Consider the following 23577-nt stretch of genomic DNA (forward strand, 5'->3'; position numbering starts at 1 on the left):
CCCTGGCTAGGAAAAGGGATTCCCTTCCCCCTTGCGCTTCCCAGGTGAGGCGATACCTCGCCCTGCTTCAGCTCTCGCTGGTCGGGCTGCAGCAGCTGACCAGCACCGATCGTCCGGCACTCCCCAGTGAGATGAACCCAGTACCTCAGTTGAAAATGCAGAAATCACCGGTCTTCTGTGTCGCTCGCGCTGGGAGTTGGAGACTGGAGCTGTTCCTATTCGGCCATCTTGCTCCGCCCCCTGGAAAAACTGCTTTAAAGTTCATATGGAACCAAAAAAGAGCCCGCATCTCCAAGACAATCCTAAGTCAAAAGAACAAAGCTGGAGGCATCACGCTACCTGACTTCAAACTATACTACAAGGCTACAGTAACCAAAACAGCATGGTACTGGTACTAAAACAGAGATATAGACCAATGGAACAGAACAGAGTCCTCAGAAATAATACCACACATCTACAGCCATCTGATCTTTGACAAACCTGAGAGAAACAAGAAATGGGGAAAGGATTCCCTATTTAATAAATGGTGCTGGGAAAATTGGATAGCCATAAGTAGAAAGCTGAAACTGGATCCTTTCCTTACTCCTTATACGAAAATTAATTCAAGATGGATTAGAGACTTAAATGTTAGACCTAATACCATAAAAATTCTAGAGGAAAACCTAGGTAGTACCATTCAGGACATAGGCATGGGCAAAGACTTCATGTCTAAAACACCAAAAGCAACAGCAGCAAAAGCCAAAATTGACAAATGGGATCTAATTAAACTAAAGAGCTTCTGCACAGCAAAAGAAACTACCATCAGAGTGAACAGGCAACCTACAGAATGGGAGAAAATTTTTGCAATCTACTCATCTGACAAAGGGCTAATATCCAGAACCTACAAAGAACTCAAACAAATTTACAAGAAAAAAACAAACAACCCCATCAAAAAGTGGGCAAAGGATATGAACAGACATTTCTCAAAAGAAGACATTCATACAGCCAACAGACACATGAAAAAATGCTCATCATCACTGGCCATCAGAGAAATGCAAATCAAAACCACAATGAGATACCATCTCACACCAGTTAGAATGGCAATCATTAAAAAGTCAGGAAACAACAGGTGCTGGAGAGGATGTGGAGAAATAGGAACACTTTTACACTGTTGGTGGGATTGTAAACTAGTTCAGCCATTATGGAAAACAGTATGGCGATTCCTCAAGGATCTAGAACTAGATGTACCATATGACCCAGCCATCCCATTACTGGGTATATACCCAAAGGATTATAAATTATGCTGCTATAAAGACACATGCACACGTATGTTTATTGCAGCACTATTCACAATAGCAAAGACTTGGAATCAACCCAAATGTCCATCAGTGACAGATTGGATTAAGAAAATGTGGCACATATACACCATGGAATACTATGCAGCCATAAAAAAGGATGAGTTCGTGTCCTTTGTAGGGACATGGATGCAGCTGGAAACCATCATTCTTAGCAAACTATCACAAGAACAGAAAACCAAACACCACATGTTCTCACTCATAGGTGGGAACTGAACAATGAGATCACTTGGACTCAGGAAGGGGAACATCACACACCGGGGCCTATCATGGGGAGGGGGAAGGGGGGAGGGGGGAGGGATTGCATTGGGAGTTATACCTGATGTAAATGACGAGTTGATGGGTGCAGCACACAAACAAGGCACAAGTATACATATGCAACAAACCTGCACGTTATGCACATGTACCCTACAACTTAAAGTATAATAATAATAAATAAATTTAAAAAAAAAAGAAATGTTAAGAACTACACATTTGGATTCCCAGAATTCTAAAATATTTTAGGGTTCTTGCCCTAGGGAGCCCCATGAAAAGATGGAGCACTCAACCGCCTGTGGCAAGGTAGGGACAGGTGGCATGGGAAAGTGTCTCCAGGCTGTCAGCTTCCACTGTGCCCTTGCAACACCTGGCCCAGTGGAAACATGCTGGCAACACCATCATGCCCCTTGGGGACATGTATTTTAATTTTAAAACAAAGTGATGTGTATGGCATGTCCCTCAATTGGCACTTTCTGCTCCCAGGAAGAAGGAGGTCTCTGGAGTAGGCCAGAATGTTGGTTTCCATGGGGAGAGCATTCCAAAGACAGGAAATGACAGGGAAGGACAGGCCCTAAGAAACCGGAGTAGGCCAGGTATGGTGGCTCGCTCCTGTAACCCCAGCCCTTTGGGAGGCTGAGGCAGGCAGATCATGTGAGACCAGGAGTCCAGGACCAGCCTGGAAAACATAGCAAGACCCTCCTCTCCACAAAAAATAAAAATAGCTAGGCATGGTGGTGCATGCTATGCCTGTGGCCCCAACTACTCGGGAGGTTGCCTGGGAGGATCACTTGCGTCCAGGAGGTGGAGGCTGCAGTGAGTCATGATCACACCACTGCTCTCCAGCCTTGGTGACAGAGCGAGACCCCATCTCAAGAAAAAAGAAACCTGAGTAAAGTATGTATAGTGGGGGTAGGGGAAAATTCTTTTTGTCTTTAATGTGTCAAGAGAGAAGCAGTTTTTTAAAAAAGCACAGACATAGGATTTGAATTAGACAAACCTAGGTTGAACTGCTGGCTACATTGGCTTAATAGGTAGATGACTTTGGGCAAGTGGTCTAGAAGTTTTCTCATCTTTGAAATGGAGATAGGAATAATGACCTTGTCTACTTGTTTAGATAATTAAATGTGATAATTTATATAAAATTATGTTTAAAAAGTGTAGACTGAAAAGTCAGAAGACTTAGCTTATAAGGGTAATTTGGACACTCAACTAGCTTGGTCACATATTGAAAGTTTTGAGAATCAATTGCCTCATCTATTACAATGGAGTGGGGGAAGAGAGTCATAACGTTACCAAATGCCGTAAATGAAATCTAAGTAAGATTGTTAATAATACAGAAGTGGAAAAAGGGAAAGAGTTGCAGAATTCTCCAAGGAACCCAATAAAGCATATGAAACAGAGAGTAAACTTGAAAATAAAGCATAAGCCAAATGTATGATTTTTCCCCTTTATGCCCCTTCAACATGGGACAGTGGCAGATTTAAAAGTATATTTCTATGAAGGAATTACTCTCAAGAGATAAGAGCCATCCTTTTGTGTTTGGTAAAAATTAAGGATGAGGTCCAGAAGAAAGGAATAGGAGAAGTAAAATATAAGAGCCTGGACCTATTGTGATGTAAATGAGCAACAGTCTGTGTGTGTGTGTGTGTATGTGTATATACACAAATATACATATATGTATACACATATACACATATATATACACACATATATATTTTTTGAGACAGGGTCTCACTATGTTGCCCAGGCTGGAGTGCAGTGGCACAATCATGGCTCACTGTAGCCTTGATCTCCTAAGCTCAAGTGATCTTCCCACCTTGGCCTCCAAAGTAGCTAGTACTACAGTTGTGCCATGACTGGCTAATTTTTTTATTTTTTGTAGAGATAAGGTCCCACTGTGTTGCCCAGGCTGGTCTCAAACTCCTGGGCAATCCTCTCACCTTGGCCTCCCAAAATATTGGGATTATAGGCATGAGCCACTACACCAGGCCTGTTCCTAGTTCTTTTTAAGTCTCAGGATGCAGCTATCTTTACCCTCTGGGGTGGTATCTCTACTAGGAAATGGGTCCCTCCTTTGCAGAGGTTAGGGGAGATTGATGAGATAATGTCTGCAGAGTAGCCTAATCTCCTTGGGAGATTAAGGCTCCCTCTGCAAGTGTACATTTTGATCATTATGACTATTTGTGCCTCTGTGAAATACTGCCAAAGAGAACAAGAAGAGCCTGCCAGAAAGAGAAATTTTCCTAGGGTGAGAGATGAAAAAGAAATGGAACGAAAGGTGAGATTTTAAAAAATAGGAAAAGAAAGAAAAGTAATTGCAAGAAGAAAATGAGAACAATTATATAAACAGAGATTGGATCCAAGGACACATGGCCAAAATCCCAGAATCAGAGGAAGGCTGGTGGTGGTTAAGAAGAAAAACACAACAAAACCTTTGAGAGTTAAAATGTTGAATTCTCCAGGGGTGATCAGAGAAGTTCCAGAATAGAAGCTGCAGGCAGGGACTACAGAAATGAAAAGAAATGGGGAAAAAAAAAAAAAAAAACCAAATTTCCAATAGGTCTTTGCATTTTTGCCTCTTTTCTCTCTTAGGAGAGATTTTTCTATCCTAAACTATTGGATATCACTGGGAGAGATGCTTGTGGAATATAAATAGTAATTATGAATTTCTGAGCCTATTAAAAATGTTTACATTTCTTGTACACAATGCCCTTCCTTTTCAACGTGTTCACCTGTGCTCTAGACGAAGCTACTTTCAGAGTACTCCCTCTTTTCACTAAAATGAGATTGGCCTGGACAAGGTTGTCTTGTGCATCATAGCTGATGAATTGCATGCTTTTCTGTGAATAAGGCAAATGGTCTTAATTATTTCAAGAGTCCACATCGGAAATGTTTATCACAGCAGTGGAGCTAACATAGACCGTTTGCCTGCAAATGTTGATGGATTGGACAATCGCGTTTCTATTTGCTCAAGATAGATAGAAATAATTTCATACTGTTTAAGAGTATTTTTGAGTTAAAACAAAAAGTAGCCTAAGAACAAACATAAGCTTTGGTGTGGATATTTTCCCTAATAAACTTAGCAGTTGATCAGTTTTGCACTTGTTTGTTGTGGATTTAAATTAGGATTGTGTTTTTTCTACCAGAAGCATCTTGAGATCCACAGAACAGGTAACTTGGGGTCTTGACACACTGTTAAGGAGGTAGAGAGTCAACTCAGGTAGTAATACCCAGTACCTTTGGGCCAGCCCTTCTTGCTTCCTCATTGTTGACTGGAGGAAGAAAGGGAGGATGTGTTTCTGGAAAAGTCATTCCTGGATACTGGTTCATTGGAAGCTTCCCAGTGATGTGGCATGTGAGGCATTTACCCAACTGCTTTAGGGAGCTTGCCAGCCCTGCTGTGGCCAGCTTTTCTACTGTCAAGATTCACAGTCATCACTCCCTCTACTTCCCCACTCTCCCACCTAGGCCCCCACGCCTGCCCTTAGCTTTTCCCCTCCTAGGAAAGAATTTCCACATTTGTACCTATTTTAAGAAGTGTCCAACTAAGTCAAATACTTATTCTCCCACATCAGACCCACCCTGTAAAACATGTAAGCAAATACTTTTAGCTTACCATTTGCTGACTAGATGATGACTTTTAAGTACAATTGACCCTTGAATAACTCAGGGGTTAGGGGTGCTGACTTTCATGACTCACCAAAACTCAACTATGAATGGCCTACTGTTGACCAGAAGCCTTACTGATAACTGTAAACAGGGGGTTAACACATATTTTGTCTGTTTCATGTATTATATACCAGATTCTTACAATAAGGTAAGCTAGAGAAAAGAAAGTGTTATTGGATAATCATAAGGAACAGAAAATTTATTTACTATTCATTAAGTAGAAGTGAATCATGATAAAATTCTGCATCCTTATCATCTTCATGTTGAATAGGTTAAGCAGGAGGAGGAAGAGGAGGGGTTGGTCTTGCTGTCTCAGGGGTGGCAGAGGCAGAACAAAATCTGTATATAAGTGGACATGCACAGTTTAACCCTATGTTGCTAAGAGCCAGCTGTGTTCACAGAGCGCTGAGGAAACTAACAAGGAATATATAAAACAATTGTTTCACCTTGAAAGAACTGTAAACCTGATGAGGAAGAAGAGACTCATTTAAGCATCCAAGTTAGATATTTACAGTCAATGAAACTGGAAGGGCTGGTAGAGACGGCCTAGTTTAACCTCCATATTAACTGTGGCTTAGGGAGATGAGCTGACTTCCTGATTTTTAATGTAGTTCTTGTGTTCATTTAACAAATATATGTGAGTGCCTACTGTGCATCAGATATGGATGTGATCCTAAATAAGATCACAAGTTCCCTGCTTAAGTCAGCTAACAGAGCCTAGAACTGATAGACAAGTCACCGGGCAAATTAACAAAAGGAATGGGGATTGTAAAGAAATCTGTGGGAAGAGCACCTAACTTTGCCCCAAGGGTATAGAAGAGCACAGTCCAATAAAACTATAACATGAACCCCATATGTTATTTTAAATTTTCTGGTAGCCATATTTTAAAAACAAAAACAAACTAAATTTTTCTTTTAATATGTTTGGCTTAACCCAGTGTGTCTAAAATATTATTTCAATATGTAATCAATTTATTAAAAATATTGAGACTTTTTATACTTTTTCTTCCTACTAAGCCTTGGAAATCTGTTGTATGTTTCAGATTTACAGCACATCTCAATTCATACTTGCCACATTTCCAGTGTTCAGTAACTACCTGTGATGAGTGGGTACCATATTGAGCAGAGCAAATTGATAGAAAGTTTCTTGGAGGATGAACAATTAAACCAGAATAATAAGTTGTTAGTTGGCAGAATTAATGGAGAAGGGAGAGTTGGAGAAGTCTTCTAGGCCTGAGAGACCAGCAAACTGAAACACTCTAAGGTTAAAGAAGGCAGTATCTTGGAGAAAATGCATGGAATTCATTGTGGCCTCTCTTGAAGAACAGGGTGGCCATTTATAAAGATGAGGAAGTTAGGCAGAGGAGTAGATTTGGGGGAATGAACATGAGTTCCGTTTTGGATGCGTTGAATTTAAGATGTCTACAGACAACCAAGTGGAGGTGTAAGATGGTAAAAACTATAGGAAGTCAGAGGTCCCACTGTGAATTGGGCTATAGCACAGAAGCTTCATAAGGGAGGTCAGCATTTTAAAGGATGGGTAGCCAATGTCATTTACTCTAGAGGGGCTGAAGGTTATATTGGGTTGGAGTTCTCAGTTTTTGCCATTCAACATGGAGAAACAGAGACAACAAAGTTAAGTATTAAAATCATCAAAAGTTTATGGATCCCAATTTAGCCTGTATCTATCATTCATACCTCATCATCTTCTATAAACAAAGTAGGAGTTCTTGTTATAGATTCTTGTTATGCTAGAATGGCATTTGGATATAGAATGCAGACCTTTTATTAGTTTATTATATTCTAATCCTTCATGAAATCAAGGTTCATTTTGTGTGCTTTAGGGGAATTTTATAAATTTTAGGCTGTTATTAGGAAAGATCATTCATCAAATGCAGAAGTTTTACTGTATAATTTTGTGAACCCATGGTGAAGTCAAGTAAATTAATTTTCACCATCACACTTATTAGTGATTTTTATCCAAGTTGTTTCTAAGTTTTTAAAACACCCTCTAAATTTATGTACAAACTTCTGATATAGAATCTAGGTATGGAAAAAATTAAAAATTTTAGATTTTTTTTTACTGGGGGAAATCAAATGAAAGACAATGCTATATCCTTAAGTATTAACTTTAAATAAATTTAACATTTCTTCTGTGAAGTTAACAACTAGTAGAACATGTACGGGCTTACGGGACTCATGATTGCAAAAGAATGGAATTTGTAGGGCTGGTATAATGATAGTAAGTGAATGAAATGCTGAGCATTAGAATACACAATGGATGAATATGATCATCCATTGTAAAGGAAAGGATTTGATTTAGTCTCCCTTCTAGAGGTAATGACAGAAGATATATCTTTTTATTCCATTCTTTAAAAGTTACAAATATAAAGGAGGATATTTTTAAAGAAAGAACAAAATTAATTGCTTACAAAATGCAATTACTGCCTCTTTTTCCTGCTGGGTCTTTAGAGCCCAGCTAAGACTGTAAAATACCAGATGAATGGGTTTGCTGGAGCAGAAGGAGAAATACACAGCCCATAAACCAGCATGCCAATGGCTGTGCCATTGGGTTGTATACATTGGAAAGGGCAGAGACTGTGCTCTTTATGTCTGCTGCAGCTTGGAAGTAAAGATTCACCAAGGATTGGTTGTGCTAATATCAAGTATTTTATGGCTGCAATTCATTATGGAGCCTCTTGCAAAACCCTGTCAAACAAAATGGCTGTCACAGCCACTTTTGTTTTGCTGCCAAAAGGACCATTTGGTTTCCGCTCATTTAGTTACAGGTATAATCAGATGTTTGCTTATTGCTCTCAGTAATTTCACCGTCCTCAATATGATGGCTTCAGTTATGCCCTAGAAAAACCTCTAGAGTTCAGTTTGATTCAACCCTGTTTATTGAGCTCCAAGTTTAGACAAATCCCTATACTGGTGGCACATGACTTAACTCAAATGAGTAAGGAGGCTCAGAACCTCATAAGATAACTAGTATAACTTATAACACAGTAAATGAAGCCACATGGAGTTGTGCAAATGGTGACCCTGGAGATCAATCAGTCAGTCAATTAATTTCTCTACCTACCTATGTATGTATCTATAGTTGACTGTAATATAAGATGCAATTGAAGTGCTGTGAGGCAGGTACTTACTACTCGACAGCAGAGGTTGGCAAACTTCTGTAAAGGTCCAGATGGTAAATATTTTAGGCTTTGCAAGCCATACAATCTCTGTCACACTGCTCAATTCTGCTGTTTTTGTGTAAAAGCAGCCATAGATGATACTTAAACAAGTGGACACTGGGCCAAGGCCGCCAGATGTAGTTTGCTGGGCACTGATGTGGAGAGTGGAGGGAGGAGATGCCATTATTGGATGTGAGAGTCAAGCCTTTGTGAGGGAAGTGGTACAAGAAATGGTTCTAACAGGATGTGTAGTATTTCTGTAGGAATAGCTATTTTCAATCTAGCTTATTCTTGGTTGTTCTCAAATTATTGTGTATATAATAGTTTTCTGTCATCAACTTTTGTACATGTTCTTCAAATAGTGGGGGGAAGTGATCATTTTGCATTCCTACTGAGTTTAGATGAGTTCCAAGATATGACATAAGCTCAATGAATCTTTTTGGAGAAGAATAAGGTAGGGGCTTCAATGGAAGTTTCCCAGAGGTTTCTATCTGATTTGCTAAAGAACCAAAGTCATAACCAAAGATTAAGGACAAGCCATGTCTTCTGTATTGTATGTGGAGTTGTGGATGCTGATAGACCTTAAATAAATGCTTAACCCAGGAGTTTGCACAGAGAAGGGAATCCTAGACCACAAGGGAGGCTCTCTGTTAATGTTAGAAGGAAATAAATTAGAGCTTCATTTAATTGGTGGTCACCATGCTCGTGTATAAAAATCTGAGATCAAGACCAGGAGTTTGAGACCAGCCTGGCCAACATTGCAAAACCCCATCTCTACTAAAAATACAAAAATTAGCCAGGCATGGTGGCATGCACCTGTAATCCCAGCTACTTAGGAGACTGAGGCATGAGAATCGCTTGAACCCAGGAGGTGGAGGTTGCAGTGAACCAAGATGGCACCACTGCACTCCAACCTGGGTAACAGAGGGAGATTCTCTCTCAAAATAAAAAAAAAAAAATCTGAGATGACTATTGATGTGAAGTGCAGGTTTTGTTCAGGAGATATATTTACATATTTTGTTTTGTGTTACTATCTATTGTCAAACCAGTGCTCATTAACTCTTTTGCCTTGACCTGGATCTCCCAAGATCAGTATCAGGTAATGAATGGGTGCCAACTTCCATCTTGGCAAATCCCTGCCAGGACAGGGAGCCCCAGGTTGAAATCTCCAGCAGGGATAGTTAACATCCTGTTTCAGGAATGTGTAAGGGGCTGGCAGAGATTTGCCAGGATGGAAGTCAGCATCCACTCCTTACCTGACACTGACCTTGGGAGACTATGCTCAGACTGTGCTCCCTGAGCCAGCAGCTTCAATACCACCTGGGAGCCCATTAAAAATGCTGACTCCTGAGCCCCACTATAGGCCTACAGAAACAGAACCTGCATTTTAACAACATGCTCGGGTGATTCTTACACATGCTAAAGTTGGAGAGGCCTTGCTATAAGGGGCACTTTTCATTATGAAAGGCTTTTCTGCACTTTTCTAATAAATGTAACTGCTAGCTGCTAAAATCTCCTTCCTGGAAACATTCACACTTGCAGACACATTATCATTGTCAGCTGAAGGAGGAGATTTTGAGAACTTGTCCAATAAAAACTTAGCAAGTCATACATGGTTACAATATAGCTCTTTCCCACAACTTGTAACTCCGTGCTCTTTGTAAATAAATGTCTTCTTTACTGTGGAAATCATTATTCCATGATATAGAAATATTGAGAGCTTATTGTCTTCCTAGTGTTTTCAGCTCATTTCCTCTCTATAACACATCTTAGGAAAATATATGATGGTGTTTGTCCTGATTCATAAAATGATTATGTTTGGACATAAAAAGGTAGCAAGGCTCACTTGAGCCTATTATGTGGGTTAGGGCAAGGAATTTCTGGATCTTTCTCTGTGTTCAGTCATAACATGCCTATCATTGGAGCAGATGGATTGAAAAACTATCAATGAACTCCAAATGGAAGCTGAGAAAGATGGATGAAAACTAAGAAACCCTAATATGGTTACTAACAGCATCACTTACCTTGCTATAGTTTTTTTTATTAGAAATGTCATAATAAATATAATTGTTCTCAAAATTGTTATGGAAATATGAGACCAGAATGGGAAAGTATGAAAGTTACAAAAGAATGTGGGCCTTCTCTTTCACCTCCAGAGTTTGAGGTAAGCACCAGCTCTTAGAGATTTTCTAAAGACATAAACTATAAATCTGTTTTCCCTATATGCAGCAAGGAGGCATGATGGTCATATTTTCAGCTCATACTCAACACTACCTCTTCCTCTCTCTCTACTTTGTATTAGGTTGTTCATTCCTTTCATGGCGGGGACTTGTCATCTGTGTCTGTCACAGTTCTACTCATAAAATTGTGCTCAATAAAAGGGCTTCTGTATGAAAAAAATAAATAAATAAGTGCAGAGTGATATTGGACGGGAAGTATCTGCAAATTGGCTTCCATCACTACTGGAAAGTCCCCACATTATCCTTATTTATATCTTTTCTCCCTACAATGTTTGCAGTTGTTTACAGACAAAAGAAAGAAAAGAAGAGAAGGAAAAAGAGAAAGAGAAAGAGTAGGGAGGTCCTGAGTGACAAAAGTCTATTTTCAAGTGTATACGTTTGTATCCCCTATGAAGCTTGGTGTACTTTCTATTCTTACACATTTTTGATGACCTTGGAGATGTACAGATATTGAGAAATCTAGTAAAATGATATATTTTCCTTTAACATCTAAGCTGGGAGTATTAAAAAGAATCAATTTCTACACTTAACTTCAAGCACACATTTGTTCCTTCTATATTAATAGTTTCAGAAAATTATGGGACACCATGGAACTGCATGATGAATTCAGGGTTGGGATGGGGAGAGACAACAGTCATGTAAATAAATGCAGGAATAAAGCTGTGGATCTCTTCATTAAACAGCTCTAAATGAAAAGCCACCAGAAATCTTCCTAGAATTAGATAAAAATAAAGTACACTAGGTTTATGTGTTTTGTTTATATTATAAATAACCCATTAAAAATATTGCAAATGCACTCTAACTCTGGGGAAGGAAGCCAGACAACACATTTTAGCACCAGTGCATTTAGGTGTGCCTAAGTGGGCTGTAACTTTCCATCTTACCTTCTTAATTATATCAGCAGGTTTACTACAAACACCTGTTCTTTAGGGTTTCTAATTCAGCAGTAAAAAAAGGGTCTCCAGCAGACACCGAGATAGCAAGCCAAACTCAAACATGTTTTTGATAGAAAATAGGCAATTTAGCTTGGAAAACTACCAGCATTTGGTAGTTTAAAAAATGTGAGTAAGGCTAAAACAATGGTGGACATTATTAGACATCATACCGCTTGATAGTAAAGCTGTCTTACAACATCACATTTGCAAACCTTTTAAATATCAGCTTGTGATACTGTTTCCACAAGCCCCAAAGAATCTTGATTTGAATTTTGGAAAGCAGCCACTAGAGTGAGTTTTTCCATTATTGTTTTGGACTGCCAGCATATTGCATATTTGAAATACCATTCATCCAAACAGTGGCCCTATTTACAAGACAAGATCAATGGTTTAGAGATTTAAAACTCCCCATAAATATTCAGGTATGTAATGTGTTGAACTATAATGTTCTATCTTTGGGTCAAATGCTATGGAAAACAGAAATTTTTTTTTCATTTTCCCTGAGTGGTGAACTGTTACTTCGGTGAAAAAAAAGTTTTGCACAATTTGTGTATCAGAGTCTCTTCCAGTCCTGTTGAAGATTATGGTCTGTGAGAAAGAAACCTGGTTAGTCAATAAAGGTGAACATTTTGGAGCTTGAAGGGACTTCTGACATCATGTAGTCTAGCCCCTTCATTCTAAAAATAAGAAAATAGAAGGGCAGAAAAATAAATGACTTTCTCAAGGTGACACTATAAATCAGAGGTCAGCAAACCATGGCTCGAAGGCCACATATGGACTTGTTTTTGTAAACGAAGTTTTGTTGGAACACAGCCACGTCCATTAGTTTCCATATTGTCTATGGCTACTTTTGATACAAGGGTGGAGTTGAATAGTTGGTACAAAGAGCCTATGACTCATGAATCTGAAAATATTTACTATCTGGCTGTTGACAGAAATTTGCTGATCCCTGCTATCAATGGTAGACTTAGAACTTAGCCTCCTCAGAATAGTTTTTAGGAAATATTTAGGTTTTCTTACTCAGAAAAAAATTAAGAACTTAATGGAATGGGAGATAACTATTAAATAGATATACTTTTAGGATTCTAAAAGTTTTTAGGCAAAGTCAAGAAGATTAAGTAAACTACAGTCTAGACAAATAGTTTATATGTTAACCCATAAAAATTCAAAAATAATTAAAATACATGTGCATGTCCCCCAAAAACAGTGAGAATATAGTCTTCACAATGAATAGCTAAATCGGAAAATGTTTGAATATTTCATATACATGTTCAAGGGAAGCCAGTTGGATTTGGCTAAGCTTAGTGAGTAGCAGTATTAGGTTATGAGTCATCCATAAATAAGTGAAATGTGAAGATGAATGTTATCTCTTAAAATGATGAGTGTTTGCAAAAGTGTTTTAACAACACATTTGAAAATTAGATTAGGCCATTTGGCAGATTCAACAATGCTGTGTTTCATTAACTCTGTAATCACTGTCAAGTTCTATGACATGATGCATTTGGTGGGTCCTGAGAGCAATATACAGGTTCCATATTACAGCTAAAGGCAATAGACTGGGTCCTAAATGAAGCAGGAAAAAGCATTTAATGATTGGTATGGGTTAAATAGTTGTCTGTGTGGGATAATTTGAGGAATGTAAGGAAGATTTCCTTCTCTCCTGAATTTCTCAGCATGAAACTCCTGAGAAGTTTCAATTAAAACTCAGGATTCAGGGGACAACCCAGAGCCAGGACAACGTCCAGATTGGGTGAGCCATGATGCCTGCCTTCCTCAACAATGTTATAAGTCCCATAAGTGTCCAGGAAAGCAAGCACCCTATCTGCTTGTCACAGCTCTAGTCCTACAAAAGGACTGACACAAGAGTCCTCAATGAAACGTTTTGAGTGAGTGAATGAGCAAATGTAATGTCATGAGTGCACTGGATGCTTGAAACAGAGAAATAGAGCTCTCAGACTACATTCTATCCCACACAGCAGGAACTGTGTAGTATAGGGTTGCTATATCCAGTACGAGACTGACCACAGAACCTTGCAAAATTTACCTCTCATAGTTCTGGGGCCAAACTCACCCTTTTATAACAAACCACTCCCACAATAACAGCATGAATTCATGCATGAGGGTGGAGCCCTCATGACCTAATCATGTCTTAAAGGTACCACCACCTCCCAATACCACGGGATTGGGGATCAAGTTTCCAACATGTGAACTTTAGGGGGCACACTCAAACCATTGTAGATGCTAGGCTAGAAGAAAAAAGTCTAAGTTAGGTGATCATTGGTGTTTATTTTACATGTCAATAACTCTGATTTTGTCTATTCTCTTCACTGATGCATTCCAAGCACCTAGAACGGTGTGTGGTACAAACTAAGCATTCAATCAATATTTGTTATATGCATTAAAGAATGTGTGCAAGTAATAATGATAGCAGCTTTTGATCACCTATGTCATACAGTCCTTACAGCAATTCAACAGGATGGTTGGTATTAGTCCTAGTTTTCAGAAGAGAAAGTTGATGTTTGGACAGGGATAAGGAACCTGGTTAAGCTCACACAGATGCTATGAGGTGGCATTAGTGTTCAAATGCAGCTTAGTCTGAACCTAGACTCTGTGATTTGGCCTTTTTTTGTGCTTTATTCTTCCCTGATTTTACACAAATAGTAGCAGGTTGTACATCTTTCTGCATATTGATTTTTTTATTTTAATGTATCTTCAGAGTCTTCCCAAATCAGTACATAAAGAATTTCCTCATTTCTTCTTTTTACAGCTGCATAGTATTCCTTTGTGTCTTTGTGCCATGTTTTATTTAATCTATCCTATACTGATGGACACTTAGGTCAAAGTGTATGCTCACTTTCAGTTTGAATAGAGGTTGCTAATTGCCCTCTATCAGGGATTGTCAAAATGCACTCTGGGCAATATATGGCAAAGCGTTTCCCTACAGCCACACCAGCACTGTATGTTTTCACACCTTCAGTACTTCCTTTCTACAGTTTCTCCAGTGATTCCACCAAGAATCCACGTGGAATCATAACCGTTTTCTAGTTTCATTTGTTTAAAATAAAATCTTAAGTATGAAAGTAATATATGTTCACTATAGAAAATAAAAATACACAAAATTTAAATACACAGTATAAAATACACAAAATTTAAATATGCAAGAATTTAAAAAACCACCTCAATCTCACAACCCAGAGATAACCACAGTGTACCCATTCTTCCAGACTGTTTTTCTCTGCCTATGCACACAGATTTTTTTACAAGGTGGACCACATGGTGCACACCCTTTTTGTAACCAGCTTTGTTCATTTAACTACATCCTATGGCAGTCAGTCTTCATCTACAACTTTGGTTTAATGTCTGAATGGTATTCCATTATGGATGAGCTGACATAGTAGCAAACAACCCCTCTTGTTGAGCTGTTCTAAGGATTAAAAAGAAAGAATCTGTGAAAGTGCCCAGAATAGTACCTATCTGACAGCAGTTATTAAACAAATGGCATTTCAACACACATGAACTCTTGCCCACTCAAAGGCAGAGAACTACAATTTTAATCCTAACATGCTGTGCCAGTATCATCATGTAGCTTGGATTCATTTATTAATTCAATTCCCATTTGAACACCTATCATGTGCCTGGCACTAGTCTGAGTAATACTGATAGAAAGGTAAGGACATTGTCCATCCCCTCAAGGGGGAGTGCCCAGCCTACCACCTGGCATCATATGCTTGGAAAGTATAATAACAGCTACAAACTCCTGAACAGATACAACAGCATTCTAGCAGAAGGAGCTCAAGACTTGACCTGTCGACGGTTCCCACATTTAGCTCTGTAGTGCCTCTCTGAGCAATGAATCTTAGCCATTCTACATGCTATCTCCTCAACAATATCATGCTATTATATTGTCCTTATAACTGTCCTTCCACATTTACAGAGTTGGAGAATTCAGTGAACTAAGAGATGCAAATGCACAGTACAAAATTCAAATGTCCAATTGGAGGCAGGGCTGCATCTAACTTTAATGGCAACCCCAGCATGTGATGTTTGGTGACTCTATAGATACATGGCCTCAGACCTTGAAGACATCTGGATTCTGTCACTGGATTGTTCACAAAGTGAGGCTGAACTTTGTATGTAGAAACTTTTGGAAAAAGACCAGTTAACCCAGATTTAATTATCCTAGTAATTCTCCCTGATACCTAATTAGGAAACATAACTAACTCAGCAAGCTGTGAGAGGCTTGTGCTGAAACTCATAGATGTATAACTACATAATTAATTTTATTGTGTGGGTTGGTAAATCATGTAATGAATCAGATGAAAATAGTCAGAAAAGCATTTAAATTTTGTTGTTAAAATACACAGTCAAATGTCTTTTACCATAGTGAAACTCTTGATTAATAATACATTTCTTCTTGATTAAAATGATTTTGTAATGAATATATTTTTGAGTATCTGCTTTCATGAGGCTTGGCATTAATATTTAAAGTAGTTTTTAACTGCCTGCTTTTCCCCCTTTACTATATTTTCCTGTCCTCCTTGTCATAACAAAAGTGACATCTTAAAAATAGTTGGTGGGATGATTTTTACTTCTATCTATGGGGCTTTGAAGTTATTTTCAGACTATTAATGTAGCTTTCCTCACATGTACCTGTGCCAAAACCTGCTAATAAGGAACAGTAGAATGAAAAGCTGTTACCTGTTGTATGAGATCAAAATACTTTGACTACTGTACTGAAGCTTGATTTAATGGAGAAAGTTATGTTCTGAGGGAGAAGAGAAAGCAGCCTAATTCAGGACATATCTGTGTGTCTACAGCACAAATAAATGGAAAGAAAAGACCTGGTTAGCCAGTTCCTTACTGATTCATGGGGGCAAGAAACTGTACAGGACAGTTTCTCCCTGAGAGTCATGCCAGGGACCCTCTACTAACCCCAATGGGACATATCAAGCTGGGCACAAAAGAAACATGGCTGTCTTCAAAACTTGGAGCTTGTTAAATTAATCTAGAACCATCTATTATCATTGATTTTCCTCACACCTCTCCACTTCCTTACCTTAACCCACATTGCATGTAAACCCGAAACATACCTTGAATACCATCTGCTTGCAAATGTAAAATACTATCTTAGGATACCTTGAGGTATCTGTACGGTTTGGGGTTCTATAATCCAACCACCATTTACAGCAAGCTAAACGAGAATGCTATACAACCTTGGGTTAGTCTGAAAATCATCTTTGTGAGTCCAAAGAGATAAGAATGATAAAATTCTGGATCACGTTTTATTTTGTTAGACCTGTATACTATCATGCAATGTCACTGATGGATGACCGAATGCATAGAGCTTTAGCTTTGGTTTTCCCATATCTGAAATGAAGATAATGCATTCCTCAACACCGAGTCTCAAAAGATGCAGCTTAATCCTGGTTACCTGTCCAAAATATGACCAGATACATAAGAAAGCTGATAAGTTGTTATCACACTTATTTGTAGCATGTTGTAAGTAACATAGAGTTTGGAGCAGGAAGTCTCAGGTCTCAGTCCTGGGTATTCTTCTAACAGGTTGTGTAACCCTAGCAGGAGTTTGGCCTAGGGTAAGGTTGGGGTGGGCTCTAGTCTCCTCCCCCATTTCCATGCCTAATACCATTGATGTAAGACACAGTGCCTGCTGAAGGATGCAGCCTCTCTTTAAAGTAGATTGCTGTCCCTATTAGGCTAGTTATACACTCTTTCTGTGTCTCAGTTTCTTCATCTTTGAAAGGGAAATAATAATGCAGGCACCTGTTGCATGCTGAGGCAGGCCTGTGAGTATCCTAAGCAGGTGTATCCTTAGAAATGCTCCATGCTACTCTTATTACTATGACCATTACTGCTTACAACACAATGTACCATTTGATGAGACTATTATAAATGGGTCAAGCATTGTACTTTAGGGCTTTATGTATCTCATTTATCTGCATAACATTGCTGTGAGCTAGTTGTTATTGTTTCCATTTTACACATAAAACTAAAACCCAGAAAAGCCAGCCCATTAAGTGGCAAACCTGGGATTTGAACTCTTTCCCTCTGATATAAAGATATGTTGTATTTATCACTATTAGACTGTAAGCAGAAACCTTGAGAATGCTTGGTTTTATGTTTTATTCAACTAAAGTACATTGAAAACCTACTATATACAAGGTACTATGCTAAGAATTGTGCATTAATTACATTATCTTCTTATAACAGTCCTATGAGCTAAGCAGGGTTTTTCATCTTGGCTCTATTGCCGTTTTGGCCAGATAGTTCTATCTTTTGAGGGGCTGTCCTGTGTATTGCAGGATGTTTAGCAATATACCTCGTCTCCTCTTCCCCTCAGTTGTGACCACCCAAAATCTCCAGATATTGCTAAATATCCCTTGGGGGCAAAATCACCCCGAATGAAAAACAGTGAGTTAAAATAATCCTACTTTACAGGTGATGAAAATAAGGTACAGAGAGTTTAGAGTAAATTGCACAGGGTCACAAATCCAGTAAGTGGCAGAATTTGAATCTGGCTCAGGACCTTGGAACCTGACCTCACATTCCTTTTCCCCTGTGGCATCCCTTTATCGGACACTGCCATGTTTCTAAGGAAACTCAAATACCAAAGAGGCCTTCAGGTGTCTCCTGAAAGCCTGACTTCTCCTAGGGTGAGCTGGCCATCAAGATTTTGTCCAGGACTTAGAGGCATGCACACAGGAGGAAACCATGGGTTGCTTCCACTAATGGTTGCAATACAAATAGTTCCACAACTTTGTCTGTACCATTCATAGCTGCTCTCATTTCCTATCAAGTATGAATATATTTTTTGTCCAGGAAGGTTTCAATCTGTTGCAAACAATAGATGGGTAAAGCAGAAAGTTGCAAACCAGTTCAGTCAGTCGCTGGGAGTTTCTGAAGTGACTTAAATAGCCCTGCCAATGTAGGTCGCTATTTTTAAGGCTGAGCTAAGTGTTTGAAAGTGGTTCACACAGCCATGCTCTCAGATAGAAGTCACAGGACATCAGAATTGCAAGAACTCCCAAGGCCTTGCCTGAGACCGGTGGAAATGGACACTGTGCACCCAGGATCACACAGCTGGGATTTCTGATAAAAACAAAACAAAACAAAACAAAAACAAAAAACAAAGAAAAAAAAACTTTGATGTTTCCTTCTGCCTTGAGAATGTCTGAACTCATCACCTTCTGATATTCTGGGAAGGTGTGACTGCTTGGTTAAGCCCCTTCTTGCCCTGCTCTTGCCAGAATGGAGAAGAATAGATGACTGAGCCTTTCACTGTTTTTCTGTTCTGAGGATGGATTAAAGCCATTTATACTTGCACAACCACCCAAAGTCCTATATTATAGTTATTTAGCAAACACTTTATAGCACATACTGAGTGCTTTACAAAACCTACTTAATATTCTCCCAATGGGTCCTATTGTCATCATTTTACCAAGGAGTAACTGGAATTGAGGGGGTTAGAGAGATGAAGTAACTTGTTCAAGGTCGTGGAAAATAAACGGCAGAGCCTGGATTGAAGAGTCTGGTTCTAACCCAGTGTTTCTCAAACTTGAGTGGGCATCAGCATTGTGTGGAAGCTTGTTAAACACAGATTGCTGGGTCACCCCCATCACCCCAGAGTTTTGGATTCAGTAGGTCTTGGGTGGTGCCCCAAAATTTACATCTCAAATTCCCAGGTGAAGCCGCTATTGCTGGTCCTGGGACTATACTTCTCAAACTCTCTGCTCCAGCATATCTCCTCTTGATAACCACACCCTTTCTCTCCTACCTTATCAGCTAATTTAAAAAAAAAAAAAAAGAAGAAGAAGAGTTACTTGGAGCAGTGGGTCGCCACTTTGGCTGACCTGGGTAGTATAAAATACCAATGCCTAGGCCCTATCCCCAGATATTCCGACTTCAATGGCTTGGCTTGGCTTTGGTTCCAAGCATCTGTAGTTTACAAGTTCCTCCACGGGGGATTCCAATGTGCAGTAAAGCATCACATTGGAAACCACTGATTTGGGTGATGCCTCACAAACTTTCCAAGGTTTGTAAATTACATGGGGATCTCAAGAAAATGCAGATTCTGCATTTCTAACAAACCATGAGGTAGTACCCATGCTACCAGATCTCAGCCTAAGCTTGGGGTAGCAAACACTAGTATTTCCCAAACCCAAGATTGCCAGTTAAAAAATACAGAATGCCTCCTTCAATGTAAATTTTCAATAAATAATAACATTACTTTTTGGTATAAGTATATCCTATATATTTCAATAAAATTATACTAACATTTATACTAAAGATTATTCATTGTTTATTTGAAATTCAATTTAAGTGGGTATTTTTGACTTTGCTTTTTTGCTAAATCTGGCAACCTTACCTGAAGACAAGAATCATCTGAATTACTTGTTTCAATGCATTTACGCCTATTCATGGATTTCTTGTTCTATTCCAGACCTGCTGAATCATAATCATCATTTCTGGGACCTGGTAATCTGTATATTTAACAAGTGCTGCCAGGTGCTTCTTTTCAGCTCAATTTGGGAAGTACATAAAACCCTGGATTATGACTGCCTGAAATCCTCATACTGGCCGTTGTCAGGGCTGGACTTGTAGTCATCACACTGCATAGGAGCCAGAGCCAAATCCCTCTGCAATTACGACCTGTGTCGTTAACTTTTCTCAAGGTTTTTATGGATAAATACTTACAAAGGGTGTTTTTTTCCTTCCACTTGCACTTTTAATTTGCTAAATCATACTAAGGCCTTTCAGATCCATGTATTTTTTTGTCAACACATTAACAGACATGTAGCCATATTTGATCTTAATTATTCAATTATTTGTTTTGTATCAGGGGATGCTCCTTGAGCTAGAGTCACTTGATTCGCATTTGTAGAGTTTTCCAGTATTGGCACTTCATTTGGTATTTTATGACAAGAGGCTTTATTTGAAAATATCTTGCTAAATGGTTGTTAGCTGCTTCCTGAACATACTGTACAGGACAACGTAGTTTATAATAAAATTCAGGCTTCCTCCAACTCATTATTATAATGCTGTATTTTACATGTAAATTATATTAGGAAGCCTGTGTCTTTCCTTTAGTGATTAAGATTTCATGGAGGGGAAGAAGAATGGAAAGAAAAGGAAAAGGGAAAGGAAAGGAAAGACAGTTTGTTTTTAATAAGCCTCCTCTGGGGAAGATAAACCTTCTGATACCGTACATAATTGAGTAAGCCAGAATAAATTGTTGCATTCTCTACATAGGCCTCTTTTCACTCACAAGGATATTCTTTGTGCCATCTCTAACTGTACTATTGCTTTTGGAAACGTTTTTAATAATAGAATAGACTGTGTTCATACCTGTAAGAACTTGTTTTCTTGAGATCACCTTACAAAGCATTCCAAATGCTTTCTCTACTAGTGTAGAGAAATTGGTGGGGTTTTCTTGGGGTTTTTGTGTGTGTGTGTGTGTGTGTGTGTGTTTTTAATAGTACCTCAGGGTAGCAAATTCATGTGTTCTCTCACTGCAGGGAAGCAGCACATTTAAAAAACAAAAACAAAAACAAAAACCACCAGAGGAAATTGCCACTGCTGACTTTTGCACAAAGAAGAGGAACAAAATGCTTCCCATGTCTTTTAGTAGTCAATGGGCCACAAATAATCCTATGGTGGCATTCTACATTTACCAGACCAGTATTAAATTTGTGAACACTTTTTCCAACAAAAACAAACTGTTCCTACATCCTTTATAAAGGCTGTAGGAAAACGGAAAGGAAGTTAAGGAAAAGTAATGGAGATGGTTAAAATTATACAAAATAGTTCATCTGCGGAAAACATGCAGGAAATAGGCTTGTTTCACTTGAGAGGTGCTGGAAGGGCTGGGCTGGGCTGGAGAGGGATGAGTTGCCCAGTATCCTGGGGAATTGAAAGTCTGAAAGGCCGAGACCCCTGCTTTGGATGTTTGCTGCGGGAGAGCCACCACATGAGGTTGTTTAGGGTGCACCTAGTGTGAGAGTTCCCAGCTGTGTTAGCCCCTGCCACACTCACTAGCCTGAGCGGGCACCAGGCTGGGGGAAGGGTGCCTGCTCTGTGGTCATCTGACCGCAGGGGGCGCTGTTTCCTCTTTGCAAAGGGCTCACGGGTAGCTGAGACTGTGAGTTCCTGAAAGCATCATCACTGCTCCCTGCCACCAGCTTCGGTGGTGCCAGCCTGGGATTTGGAACCACCCAAAGGCTTTTACAGGTTATGCAGTGAGTAACTTCATCTGGAGTGAAAGGACCAAGTGATGAGGGATGTTGAGCCATCCTAAAATGGCATCGTTTACTTCCTTCCAAAGTATGGTTAAGGTCTGAGGAAGTCTTGGGCATTCATGAGGGCAAGGAGGAATTTCTGCAGGTCCTGGACTGAGGAGGCTTAGCCAGGATTCAGTAATGCTTCAGAAACTGGGCTCAGGCCTCTGGTTAGACTGTGACTACAAGGCTACCCATTGCTATTGCTTGTCACGTGGAGTTACTTCCTCTTTCTTCTTGATGTTGGAAAGGCAGGCACCTAGAAAATTCTCCAGAACCTACCCTTTCATTTTGCTCCTGAATTGAATTTAAGTTGTAAACTAGAAATTGTAAAAGATAATTTGTCGATTTTTGTTGCAACTTAAATTGGGGGTTTGCCCAATTTAAGAGGAGCAAGTCACATTCTCCTTTCAGAGTTTGTCTCAGAAGGAATGTTCAGGAGTCAGGTGTAATGATGCTTTTTTCTTCTTTTCCAGCCACAGGACGAAGTCTTCAGGCTGGCCACCTCCCTCAGGACCCTGGGGCTTGAACCAGGTGCCCCCCTATGGATGGGAGATGACGGCAAACCGAGATGGGCGAGACTACTTCATCAAGTAGGTTCAACAGATGGCATGAACAATAGGATCCTTGGCCAATGGACTTCTTTATCTTTATGACAATGAATATACTTAAATTAGGCACTCATAGGCATTTGGAGGCCATGACTAAAGCAGCTGGATCTCCTAAACCAACTGCTTATATTTCTATATATTTCTATATTTATTTCTATACACTTGTATTTCTATATATTGTGATGTTGGGTTGCTTCATTCTTGGACAGGCACCATCTTCGAGTGACAATTCACTGTGTAGCATGGTAAGCCTGACTCAGAGCAAAAGTTACCACTGTTCAATATTAGGCCAAGTTGTATTCATTGTCTGAGACTAACAACCAAAGTCGGACATGCAAGAATTTCATTTACAAGGCTTTTTAGGAGTGGTCAAGACAGGAATGTTACTTTCTCATCTGTAATTTTTTAAAAATCAGCTAAAAGGATAATATACATTATCTGTTTTATCGTAAATTTCTCACACTAACATTGGCTTAAGTTTTGGATTTTTGTGGTGCTCTGGTTTTTTGTTAATTGTGGTATAGAAAGATAACATGAAATTTACCATTTTAACCATTTTTAGGTGTACAATTCAGTGGCATTAACTACATCCACAATGTTGTGCAACCATTCACTACTATCCATTTCCAGAACTTTTTCATGATACCCAAAAGAAACTTTGTACCCATTAAACAATAACTGCCAGTTCCTCCCTCCACTTACCCCACGGTGACATCTATTCTACTTTCTGTCTCTATAAGTTTATCTGCTCTAGGGACCTCATATAAGTGAAATTATATATCTTTTTGTCTTCAACTTCGTTCACTTAGCATAACATTTTCAGGCATGTCAGAATTCTGTCCTTTTTTATTTTTCCTTTTTAATGTTCCCTTGTGTGGACATTTTGTTCATTCATTCATCTGTTAATGGGCATTTGGGTTGTTTCCACCTTTTGCCTATTGTTACTGGTATTTTTATGAACATTTGTGTACAAGCATCTATTTGAGTCTCTGCTTTCACTTCTTCTGGGCACACATACCTAGGCGTGGAGTTGCTGGAACATATGGAATTGCCGGG

General features: G+C 39.2%; 1 protein-coding gene across 1 annotated transcript in view; it reads left to right on the plus strand.

The window, feature by feature from the left end:
- Window positions 1-23577, plus strand: part of FRMPD4 (FERM and PDZ domain containing 4) — a 589912-nt gene that overhangs the window by 354372 nt on the left and 211963 nt on the right. The window contains exon 2 of the mRNA XM_015126938.3: window positions 22387-22503. Within this exon, the coding sequence (XP_014982424.3) occupies window positions 22387-22503 (117 nt within the window). The remainder of the gene's footprint in view (window positions 1-22386; window positions 22504-23577) is intronic.

Source organism: Macaca mulatta, chromosome X (assembly GCF_049350105.2).
Source record: "Macaca mulatta isolate MMU2019108-1 chromosome X, T2T-MMU8v2.0, whole genome shotgun sequence".
Lineage (NCBI taxonomy): Eukaryota > Metazoa > Chordata > Mammalia > Primates > Cercopithecidae > Macaca > Macaca mulatta.